The following is a 12,966-nucleotide window of genomic DNA, read 5'->3' as shown; positions in this document are numbered from 1 at the left end:
TGTTGGGGTCCACCTTGAGTTCCTCCATTGTTTTCTCAAGTCCAGTGAGAATCTTTAAAACTGTCATGTTAAACTTGTTTTTGATCAGGTAGATTGGTTAACTCTGTTTCATTTAGCTTTTTTCTGATTTTGTTTTTCTTGTTCTGTTGTTAGGAGGATATTCCTGTGTCTCTTCATTTTGTTTGACTTTCTGTGCTTTTTTGTGTGAATTAGTGAAAGGGCTCCTTTTTCCTGTCTTGAAGGATTGGCCTAGTATAAGAATGTACGTTGGGTAGACTTCATATTCCTCATGTTTCTGGCAAGCTGGAAGCCAAGTGAGCATGAGACAGGCTTGTCCTGGTTCTTTGGCTTTCAGGGTGTGGTACTGGGGTAGGGGTGGGGCTGTGCAGTCTTGGGGACCTGGTGGAGGGGCTCCCAGATGGACATTTGTGGATTTTGTGCTCGTAGAGGGGTGTGTGATAGACGAATGGAGAGGAGTTCCCAGACCAGCAGAAGGTCCGGGTTGCACACCAGGTAACTTGCAGACTGGTACCAGCTGTCTCTGTGTCTGTTCACACATAAGCCTGTTCATGTTCTGGACTGCTCTCAGGAATTCTTGTTTTGTTGCCAGCCAGTTCCTATTGGCTTGGGTGCAACAGGTCCTGTGCATACTCACCCACAGGTTAGTGCATGGTCTTCACTGTCCCAGGGAATTCTGGGGTTGTCGGTGGCTGGGTCCTGCTGGTTGGGTGGAACCAGATCCTCAGCATATTCACCCACAGGCAGGTGCATGCTCTATACTGGTCTGGGTAGTTTCAGTGTTGGCACCAGTTTTGTGCATACTCCCATTGGGCCAGGGAACTCCCCTCTGGGTCATGATGATGGGGCTGTGAAGGCAAATGGCAGTGGGTGGCAAGGTGGGACTGCTCAGTATCAGTTTATTTGAAGTTGTTTAAGAATACAAGTATGGCTAAATTGCATACCAATTTTTAACACTTCAACTTCTCCCCCACACTTTGTTATTGTCATTATGTACATATATTTATTTTGTGTGTCTACTAACATTTTTAGGTGTGGTTATTTTAATACTCTTGTCTTTTAACTTTTATATTAGAATTAAAAGAAATTTACCTACATTATTACAGTACTATTCTGTTTGTATATTTATCTTTACCAACCACTTTTATACTTTTTATACTTTTGTGCTGTCACTTAGCAACATTACATCTCATTCTGAAGAATTCTCTTTTAACATTTCTGGTAAATAGGTCTAATGTTGAACTCCCTCGATTTTTGTTTCTTTGGAAAAGACTCTTATCTTTCCTTCATTTTTTAAGGATGATTTTGCCTTACATAGTGTTATTGGTTGGTAGGTTTTTTTCTTTCAGCACTTTGAATGTATTATCCCACTCCCTTCTGGCCTGCAATGTTTGTCCTGAGAGATCGATCCACTTACAGTCTTCTTGAAGTTCCCTTGTACATGATAAGTTGCCTTTTTCTTCTGCTTTCAAAACATTTCTTCGCTTTTACTTTTGACAATTGATTATAATTTGTCTCAATGAGGATTTTTTTGAGTTCCTCTTCTTTGGGGTTTTCTTCCCCTCATTTGGGAAGTTTTCATCCATTTCTTCGGATAAGCTTTCTGGTCATTTCTCTCTCTCCTGTTGTGTATATTGGTCTGCTTATTAGTGTCCCATCAATCCCTTAAGCTTTATTCACTTCTTTTTTTTTTTTTTTTTTCTCTTCTTTTGTGATTGAGTGAATTCTGTTGATCTTTCTTGGAGTTTGCTGGCCTTCTGTTTGATCAAGTCTTTTGTTGAACTCTTCTAGTAAAGTTTCCATTTTAGTTATTATATTCTTCAGCTCTGTGAGTTCTGTTGGTACTTTTTATGTTTGTCTCTGTTGAAATTCTCACTTTGTTCATCCATTGTTTTCCTGACCTCAGTGAACATCTTTATGATGGTTATTAGAAGTTATCTTTCTTATATATCATGTATCTGTTTAATTAGGGTCTATTTTTGGAGATTTAATTTAATTTCTTTTGTTTGGAACAGATTTGCCCATTTTTTTTCATCTTCCTTGACTCTCTGTGTTGGTGTCTGTACATTAGACAAAGGAGCCACCTCTCCCAGTCTTCACAGACTAACCTCATATATTAGAAGACCCCCACCAGTCAGCCTGGCCAGAGATTCTGGCAGCCTCTCAGATCTTCCTGTTAGTTTAACTTGTTCCTTTGTTGTTTGCAGCCCCCAGGTTTCTAGGGTATGCTGGATCCCCTCAGTGTGATGCAACAAGTGAGACTGAAGCCATTCCGCAGGTGGTCTCCAGAAGAGTTGAATTGTTATATGCTCCATCCAACTCTTTCTCCCCCTTGGGAGAAGCTGGGAGCTAGGTTTTTGGTTGTTTTCCCCTGGGGGAAGGGCTATGTATGGCTTTGTATGGCAACTGCCTGCCTTGATCTCTTTCTCTGTTCTTATCAGCCCCCAGGCAGCTAGGTTTTTTGGGATCCTGTCAGTACTCTGAAAAAGGCAAGACAAAAGCGTTCGACCAACCCCTGTACAAATTGGGGCATTGGACATGTGGACCAACTCTTTCTTTTCTCAGGAAGAAGCCGAACTTCTTCCTCTGTTCACTCTTTGCTGAGCTGTGGTGACTACCAGTCCAAGTTACTGTCTCTGTTGTCCCCTGGGTGGCTGGATTATGCTGGTTCTGTCAGACGTTTCCAAATACTATTCCAAGACTGGCGAGACAGAAGCCAGGCATCTAGGAAACTTCTGTGGAGAGTCTGAGGCATTGGACATGCAGACCACCTCTTCTCATTATCAGGAATTAGCTGGGAGCTATAGTTTCATCCTGATTGTATGGCACTTTGTTTCGGCTAGGAGTTTGGTAAGAGAGTATCCAAAATCTCCCTATCAGCTTTGATGAGTCTGGTTTTGTGTTCACTTAATATTCAGGAGTATTTTGATTAGTTTTTGCATTTTTCACAAAGGGGGACTTTTTTTGTGAATTGTTGAGACGGTGTGTTTGTGGAGGAGAGTCCAGGGCCGCCTCCTGTTCTGCCATTTTGCTGATCAACACTCCTTTGTAGGTACTTGTTTTTAACCTTTAATTGATATTTGAAATATAAGCAACTAATTTCTGGCAGTTTTAATGTGTTTTGAGCTTTGTTAGCTTTTTATAAACTTCTGTATTTCAATTTTAGAGATTAAAAACGCTTTAAGGAGATGATCTATATAACACTTTTCCAAAGGCTAAAGTGAAAGAAGCCATCCATAAGAGCTATATTCTAGTTGATAAATTTGTTTTGTATAGGGACATAGTTAGCTCAATGAGTATAGTAGGGCTGTACACGGAACTAAATTGTATGAAATGATAGTCAGGTCTCACTGACAGAGAAAGGTTAGAAGTACGGGAGAAGGCTAGTGTGAACCACAATATGCTCAACTGTAGCTGTATGTTTCTATATTTAAATATGTATATATACATATGTAGAAAGGAATATATCTCAGTGTGTATATGTGGGTTAGTAAAGGTACATTTATATCCTCTGTTTGCTGAGAAGACACAGAAACAGCCACACTCCACTAGCAACATACATCCTGTTTCCAAATACTATTCCCTAATAAACAGGAGTCTTTGAAAAAATGACTGATTATGGGCAAGGGTAGGAAAGTACAAGATGACCCTGTGATACTTCTTATAGTGCCAGAAAGCGGATGGCCAGTTTTTCCAACACCTTTGTTGAGTTCTCCATTGTGTTACCTTTGCTCCTTTGTTAAAGGTTAGGTGATTATATTTATGTAGGTCTTTTTCTGGGCCCTCTTACTCTGTTACATTGATCTGTTTTTCTGTTCTTTTGCCAGTACCACACTGTCATCATTATTTTATCCTAAGTCTTCAGGTTGGGTAGTGTCAGGCCTTCTTCAGTATTGAGTTGGTCATTCTCTGTCTTTTACCTCTCCATATTAAACATTAGAACCTGTCTGTTCATGTCTCTAAAATAACTTGCTGTGATTTTGACTGGAATTGTGTTGAATCTATAGGTCAAGTTGTGAAGAACTGACATCTTGACTTATTGAGTTCCTGTACAGAAAGTTGGACTATCCATTTAGTTGTTTTTTTTTATTTTGTTCAACAGAATTTTATAGTTTCCTCATATAGATCTTGTACCTGTCCTGTTAACTTTATGCTAGTGTGTAAGAAAACAGTTGACTTATTCATTGACATTGTACCCTGCAACCTTGCTAATAATTATTTATTTCTACAAGGCTTTTTTGTTCTTTCATATTTTCTGTATAGGCAGTCATGTCACCTTTGAACGGACAGTTGTATTTCTTTCATCCCAATCTGTAGATCTTTAATTCCTTTTCTTGTCTTATTGCATTAGCTAGGACATCCAGTATGACTTTGTAGAGGAGTGGTGCAAGGGGATCCTTACCTTGTTCCTGATCTTAGCAGGAAAGCTTCTGGTTCTTTGCCAGTGAGTGTGATGTTAGCTGTAGGTTTTTTGGTACATGTTCTTTGTCAGTTGAGGAAGTTCCCCTCTATTCCTAATTTGCTGAGAATTTTTATCATGAATGGATGTTGGCTTTTGTCAAATTCTTTTTCTGCATCTATTGATAGGATCATGTGATTTTCTTTTTTAGTCTGTTGATGCAGTGGATTGTATTAACTGGTTTTTGAATGTTGTTCCAGCCTTGCATACCTGAAGTAAATCCCTCTTGGTTGTAGTGTATAATTCTTTTTATACAGTGTTAAATTAGATTTGCTAATACTTTGTTGAGAAATGTTGTACCTGTGTTTATGAGAGAGATTGGTTTGTCATTTTTCTAAAAATGTCTGTCAGGTTTTAGTATTAGGGTGATGCTGACCTCATATAAAGAGTTAGGAAGTATTCTGTCTGCTACTGTCTTCTGGAAGAGATTGTGGAGAATATGTATAATTTCTTCAGATGTTTGGTAGAATTCACCAGTGAACCCATCTGGGCCTATTTCTGGTTTTGAAGGTTACTAATTATTAATTCAGTTTCTTCAATAGCTACAGTCCTGTTCAGGTTGTCTTTTTTTTTTGGTTCTTTTTAGTTAATTTGCTTGGACTATTTAAGCTGATGATTTAATATTAGATTATTTTACTTTTAGAATTATTAAAATAGTTTCAGAGTATTCCATGGTGGGTTATCTTAAATTTGCTTGTTTATGTTTGTGTGAGATATTAATAAAACACAACTGTTTCCTTCCAGCCTAGTGTGTTAATTGTAACCTACAAGGAACCTGCAAAATCGTCCTCTCAGTTTGGATCCTACAAGCAAGCTGAATGGAGGCCAGATAGTACCATGATAGCTGTGTCAGTAAGTAGATTTTTCAACTTTAATAGAGTTTTCTTATGAAATAATTATATTGCATTTAAATTTGATTCTCATAGATGACTTCTTTTCAATCTTTTGTGCCCATTAGCATTTATCTTCTGTTTTAAGAATTAAGAATTTCTGTACCAATTCTTATATTCAGGTTACTCCTACTATATCTTCTTTCTTAGTTCTTCTACTACCCTTCCTTACATGTAGTGCCATTATCTTTATTTTTTTCACTTAACTGTTCTGTCCTTGAAGTCTAATCCAGGTTTTAAAGTCTTTCATCTATATACATACAGTACTACAAAATTTTATATTTTAAGTCCTGTCCTTCGTTTGTAAGGATGTCTCACAAAAATAATAAACTATGTGTTTATGTTATGCTAAATTCTCACATCTATTTCTGCGTTTCTCCTCTGTTCCATTAATTTGCTTAGATCTGGTTAATTTTACCTTTTAAATTTGCTTTGTCACTGTCATCTCTTAGATTGTCATCATCACCTAATTTAAGTTAGCAATAAATATATAGTTAACATTTATTGAGTACTTGCTGTGTAAGTACTGTTATAACCAGTTTGCATGGATCTTCACATTCAATCTTTAAAGAAACACTTTGAAGTAGATGCTTTTATCCTTCATAGTATCTGAGTATATTGAGGCATGGAGAAATTGTTTTGTCCAAAGTTACACAGATCATGTATATTGGGAGAGAAGGGATTTAAACTTAGGTACTCAGATTACGTTAACTGTACTATTAACTAGTACACAAACTTATCTCTCTGCCGTATGGACTTATCTAGTCCATGCAATATAATGCTGACTGGTTTAATCATCTGAAAAAGTTTCAGGTGGTTAAAATATTGAATAGTTCCTTACTTCCCACAGCAGAAGCCTGCAGATTACCAACTATGTGCCAAATCTATCCTGCTGTTTGTGTATTGACCATGAACTAAAAATAGTTTTATGTATTTAAATGATTGAAAAAATCAGAGGAATAATATTTTTGACTTTTGAAATCATGAAATTTAAATTTCATTGTCCATAAATAATGTTTTCTTGGAGCATGAAAATGGTAATATATTTACATTATCTGTGGCTGCTTTCAAGCTACAACAGCTGAGTTAAGTAGTCCTGACAGCAGCCATATGTAGTGCTTCATCACTTTCCTGTACAGTGTTGCTATAAATTAATAACTCTTATATGAATTCATGTTCAGGTGCCTATCTTCATGCTGTGACATTTATTATTTTTTTTATTACCAGTTCCCTTCTATCATATCAAAAGAACAAAAGGAGAAAAATAGACTTTGATTATCATGCTTTTAAAGCACAGGGTGTATTATTTTATTATTGATTTGGATGTTAATATATTGTGATTATTATAGTGACACTATAGCAAAACCAAAGCATATAATCTAAGTTGACATCCACCTCAGTACTCATCACAGTATTCCCAACTCACTGAAGTTAATAGTTAGAAAATTAAAAAACAAAATGGCGTATCTCATTATACCAGAATTTCATCACAGAAATGAAAATGAAGGTGCAGCCAGATTAAGTTGGGTTGTTGATGAATGGACAAACATTTAAATACTGCTGAATTTTTTATTTTAATAGCCAATGCAGACTGCGAAATGAGTATATAACTCCTTATGGGTAGCATATGGAACAACTTCAGGAGAAAAGATTGTTAAAGAACTTGAAAACATAGTATAACCTGAAGTAGAATGCACTGTGGTGTGTTTTAACTGAGGGTGGTAAACATATGTGTGGAGCAGAAAAAGCCTACTTGAACAAATTTACAAAGCTTATGCACATTTATGTGTTGAAAGCCAGTGGTTATTTGAAGTTTTTGTCAGATATAAGAAGTTAAGTATCCTGACTTGCCCAGCCCCACAGCTGTTTGATGGCTTAGCATTCAGTAATAAAGGTTTATTGTGAATTTTTTGAGCTCAGGCCTGAGATTGAAATTTTTTGAACTTGAAGAACCACCCTCAACCACTTACTAGATAAGAATGACTTTTGAAGATAGCTTTTGCTGCAGACTCGGTAATGCTTCCTAATAAATTTAGTCTAAAACTACAAAGCAAACCAGTGCTAATATGTGGTACAGTCATTTTGAATACAGCTAATGTTTGAATCACAAGTGATATGAGGCTGCCTTTTATACTTCCACTTCTATCAAAAGTTAAGACATGAAGGAAGGTCTCAATTTCTAACAAATTAGCAGTAGATATATTTTACTGTGCTTAAACCACAGTTCCAATAGCATTTTTTTGGACTTTGCTGCAGTTACAAAGAAAATTTCTGTATTTCAAAATCCATCTAACTCTGCAAATGAGGAGTGCTTCCACCTGACCTTCAATTGGAAATGAGAATCTAGAATGTAATGACTTATTAAAAGGCAAATATCAGGAGAAGATTCTAGTAGACTTCTGTAATTACCTAACAAGTGATGAACATATTCAACTAAAATCCTCTGCTCATGGACTGATACCAGTATTTGGCAGTAATTATATGAAAAAATGTTTTCAAATACGAAATATGTAAAATCTCATTTCAAGGCAGCATTAATTGAGGAAACTTTGCAGTCAATTTTGATGATAGGGAACGTTTACTTTAAACCCCAATGAAGTATCCATTCTTTTTAGTGGACAGGTATTAAAGAGAAAAATTGTACTCCGTTTTCATTATGTTATAGTTAGAATTTTGTAATAATGAGATTTTCATAAGAAAATTTGTTTTCTTTCTGTATTATTATTTTTTATTTTTCTGTAATCCTGATGCTTTGACATTTTGCATTCTTGCTGATCCTGGAGAGACTGCCCCTTCCACTGATAGGCAGTCCCTAGAGATAATAAAGTACTCTCCTGCTAGTGTGCCTTTCATATGCAAACCAGTCCATAGCCTGTACTCCCAAGCACCTCCTTTAAGGAGCTATTACACCCTGGGCCGCTATTCCCCTGCCCTGAATACCCACAGAGCCAGGATCCAGATAACTAACCATAGCCCCTACACCCCAGTAAAGAGGAAACAGTTTGTTAGCTTTATTTTTAGAGCAGAAGTAATTTCACTTTATTAACCTTTTAACTGTATAAATACTAAGAAAACAAGTTAGGAATTACTATACATACATAAGAGAAATAAAACAATTTATTATGCTTAGCTTTTAAAATCCAGTTTTTATTTCATTGAGTTGTTGCTTGTAGTCTTTTTTTTTTTTGGTATCATTAATACACAATCACATGAGCAACATTGTGGTTACTAGATTCCCCCCATTATCAAGTCCCCACCACATACCCCATTACAGTCACTGTCCACTAGGGTAATAAGATGCTATAAAGTCACTACTTGTCTTTTTTGTGCTAAACTGCCTTCCCCACACCCCCCCGCCCCCAATATTATATGTGCTAATCGTAATGCCCCTTATTCCCCTTCTCCCTAGCTCCCTCCCTTCTCACCCACCTTCCCTAGTTCCATTCCCTTTGGTAACCGTTAGTCCATTCTTAGGTTCTGTGTGATTCAGCTGCTCTTTTGTTCCTTCAGTTTTTGCTTTGTTCTTATGCTCCGCAGATGAGTGAAATCATTTTAACACTTGTCTTTCTCTGCCTGGCTAATTTCACTGAGCATAATACCCCCTAGCTCCATCCATGTTGTTGCAAATGGTAGGATTTGTTTCCTTCTTATGACTGAATAATACTCCATTGTGTATATGTACCACATCTTCTTTATCCATTCATCTACTAATGGACACTTAGGTTGCTTCCGTATCTTGGCTATTGTAAACAGTGCTGCGATAAACAGGGATGCATCTGTCTTTTTCAAACTGGGCTCTTGCATTCTTAGGGTAAATTCCTAGGAGTGGAATTCCTGAATCAAATGGTATTTCTTTTTTGAGTTTTTTGAGGAACCTCCATACTGCTTTCCACAATGGTTGAACTAATTTACATTCCCACCAGCAGTGTAGGAGGGTTCCCCTTTCTCCACATCCTTGCCAGCATTTGTTGTTCCTAGTATTTTCTATATTGTCCATCCTAACTGGTGTGATGTGATATCTCATTGTGGTTTTAATTTGCATTTCCCTGATAATTAGCGATGTGGAGCATCTTTTCATGTGTCTGTTGACCATCTGAATTTCGTCTTTGGAGAAGTCTGTTCAGATCCTCTGCCCATTTTTTTTAAATAATGTTATTTGCTTTTTTGTTGTTGAGGCATGTGAATTCTTTATGTATTTTGGATGTTAACTCCTTGTTGGATATGTCATTTACAAATATATTCTGTTATACTGTAGGATGCTTTATTGTTCTGATGATGGTATCCTTTGCTATACAGAAGCTTTTCAGCATGATATAGTCCCACTTGTTCATTTTTGCTTTTGTTTCTCTTGCCCAGGAGATATGTTTATGAAGAAGTTGCTCATGTTCATGTCCAAGAGATTTCTGCCTATATTTTTTTCTGAGAGTTTTATGGTTTCATGACTTACATTCAGGTCTTTGATCTATTTTGAGTTTACTTTTGTGTATGGGGTTAGACAAGAATCCAGTTTCATTCTCTTACATGTAGCTGTCCAGTTCTGCCAACACCAGTTGTTGAAGAGGCTGTCATTTCCCCATTGTATATCAATGACTCCTTTATTGTATATTAATTGATAAATTGACCATATATGCTTGGGTTTATATCTGGGCTCTCTAGTCTGTTCTGTTGTTCTATGGGTCTGTTCTGAGGACAGTACCAAATTGTCTTGATTACTGTGGCTTTGTAGTAGAGCTTGAAGTTGGGGAGCATAATCCCCCCTGCTTTATTCTTCCTTCTGAGGATTGCTTTGGCTATTTGGGGTCTTTTATGGTTCCATATGAATTTTAGAACTATTTGCTCTAGTCATTGAAGAATGCTGTTGGTATTTTGATAGGGAATGCATTGAATCTGTAGATTGCTTTAGGCAGGATAGCCATTTTGACAATATTAATTCTTCCTATCCATGAGCATGGAATGTGTTTCCATTTATAGGTATATTCTTTAATTTCTCTCATGAGTGTCTTGTAGTTTTCAGAGTATAGGTCTTTTACTTCCTTGGTTAAATTTATTCCTAGGCATTTTATTGCTTGTGGTCTTTTTCTAGAACTTTGTGGAGATGTCATAATATATATAGTATTAGCTGTTGTAGTCTGTGGTATATTAAATATACTAAGTAAATGCTATCTGATTCAAGTGATTTAATCTGTATATAATTTTAAATGAATTAGTATTTTAGTTTATATGAATTTTAATATACATACAGGATCATAAGTGAACTTTATGAAAAATAGACTTTTTAGAGCAGTTTAGGTTCACAGCAAAGCTGAGGGGAAGTTACAGAAATGTCTCTTATATCAACACCTCCTACCAGAGTGGTATTTGTAATAGTTCATGAACTTTCACACGTCAGTGGCATTTATTACCTACAATTCACACGTCATTATAACTCAGAGTCCATAGTTTACATTATGATGCATTCTTGGAGTTGTACATTCTGTGGGGTTGGACAAATACATGATGTGTATCCACCATAATAGTATATGCAGAGTAGTTTCTCACAAAGTCCTTTGTGCTCTGCTTGTTCATCCCTTCCTCTCCTGTAGTCCCTGGCAACATTGTCTTCATTGTTTTGATTTTTCTAGAATGTCACATAATTGGAATCGTACAGTATGGAGTCTTTTCACATTGGCTTCTTTTATTTACTAATGTGCATTTAAATTTCCTCCATGTCTTTTCATGGTTTGATAGCTCATTTCTTTTTAACACTGAATAATGGTGTGTTTCTGGATGTACCACAGTTTATTTCTCCATTCACCTGCTGAAAAACATCTTGGTTGCTTCCAAGTTTTGGTAATAATGAGTAAAGCTGCTATAAATATCTGTGTACTTTTGTACAGATGTAAGTTTTCAACTCCTTTGTGTAAGTAAAAGTGTAATTGCTGGATCATATTGTAAGACCACGTTTAGTTTTGAAAGAAACCACTAAATTGCCTTACAAAGTATCGGTACCATTTTGTAGTTAATAAAAATTCTTTTTGCTCTATGTCAGCAGTTGGTGTAGTCAGTATTTTGGATTTGGACCATTCTAGTAGGTGTATGGTAATATCTCCTTTTAATTTGCATTTTCTGGTGACATATGATGTGAGGTATCTTTGTATGCTTATTTCCCATCCATGTATCTTTGGTGAGGTGTCGGTTAAGGTCTTTGGCCCATTTTTAAATTGGTTTCTTTCCTTACAGTTGAATTTTAAGAGTTCTTTGCTTATTTTGAGTAACAGTTCTTTATCAGGTATGTCTTTTTCAAATATTTTTTCCTAGTCTGTGGCTTGTCCTTAACTTTGCAGAGCAGAAGTTTTTAATTTTAATGAAGTCCAGCTTAACATTTCTTACTTTTATGGATCATGCTTTTTTGTACCTAGATCACACTGCTGATGATGACATTCTAGGCCAGGTAGCCTGGTTGTAGAGTTCCAAAGTCTTAGTAATTCTGTTTCACTGCCTTTCACTATTAGCGTGGTTGTTTAATCTTGTTAGCTATTATAGAAAAAACTGAATCTAGGGCATACTTTGAAACTTGCTTTTACAAAAAGCCATTGATAGAATGTGTAGGGAAGAATATGACCTGTAGATAGCATAAATCTTTTTCTGCAGATTATTAAGTTAAAACCAAAACAGCCAATCCCCATGTCCTTTTCTTCCTGCCTGACCGTCCCACCCTAGTATTAGCATTGTGTGCTCTGACATGTCATTTATATCCAAACTATTTCTGTATCACCAGCAGAACCACAGCCACCTCATTATCAAACCTGTACTTTAAAAAGAAGTCCCAACACTTTTTTTGTGGGGTGTGGGAAAGAAAATCCTTTACTATTTTAAGAATTGATCTATAGTGTTTGGGAGAGTGTTTTCTCTGAATATCAGAAGTAGAATATCATTTTTGTAAATATGATACCAGGCCATAGTTACCCTAAAATCTTCCTCAGTTTCAGACAATTAATATCCCGGCACAAAGAGCATTAAAATAAGTTTTAAGATATTGGTCTCATTTATACAAGTGTATTTAGGCATATGTGTAAGTATTTTTATTGCAACTTTGCTTACAATAGCAAAAAAAAAGCTCTGGAGTCCTTTAATTATGCATTCTCATCCAGTCAACAATATGTTGCCAAGTCCTCTCTAGTTTACTGCCAACTTCTCTCTATTCTCATGGCCATTGCCTTATAAAGGTCTTTTTCTATCTTGTCTAGATTTCCTAGAACTCAAAATTATTAGCTATTTTTTTCTACCACTTGAATTGAAGTGCATCTTAATTATGCATAGCTATTTCTATATTACAGCTCTTATTCTTATTTTCAAACCTTTCAGTGACTTCTTATTGCATATGAAATGTGTTCCAAACTGCTTAGCCCAGTATTCAGGGCCTCCTGTGACCTGGTCCAAGCATGCCATTCTAACTCTTATTTCTCACTGTCACCTTTAATATTCTCATTCCCACCCAGCTAAATGGAAGTAAAGCCTATTCTGCCACAATCTGAGAGTCCCTGTACATGAATTAAAATTAAATTATTTATGAATAAGGGAAAGACATCAGTACAACTTAAAATTCCTGTTGTTTCATTT

General features: G+C 36.2%; 1 protein-coding gene across 4 annotated transcripts in view; it reads left to right on the top strand.

The window, feature by feature from the left end:
- RIC1 (RIC1 homolog, RAB6A GEF complex partner 1) overlaps positions 1 to 12,966 on the top strand; it is a 127,791-nt gene that overhangs the window by 24,053 nt on the left and 90,772 nt on the right. For 3 of the 4 annotated variants that reach the window (XM_073228565.1, XM_073228566.1, XM_037019021.2), the window contains exon 2: positions 5,222 to 5,329. The exons of the other annotated variant lie outside the window; for it this stretch is intronic. In XM_073228565.1, coding sequence (XP_073084666.1) covers positions 5,222 to 5,329 — 108 coding nt within the window. The remainder of the gene's footprint in view (positions 1 to 5,221; positions 5,330 to 12,966) is intronic. 4 annotated transcript variants of the gene reach the window in all.

Source organism: Manis javanica, chromosome 2 (assembly GCF_040802235.1).
Source record: "Manis javanica isolate MJ-LG chromosome 2, MJ_LKY, whole genome shotgun sequence".
NCBI lineage: Eukaryota > Metazoa > Chordata > Mammalia > Pholidota > Manidae > Manis > Manis javanica.
This window is presented reverse-complemented; position numbering and strand designations above follow the sequence as displayed.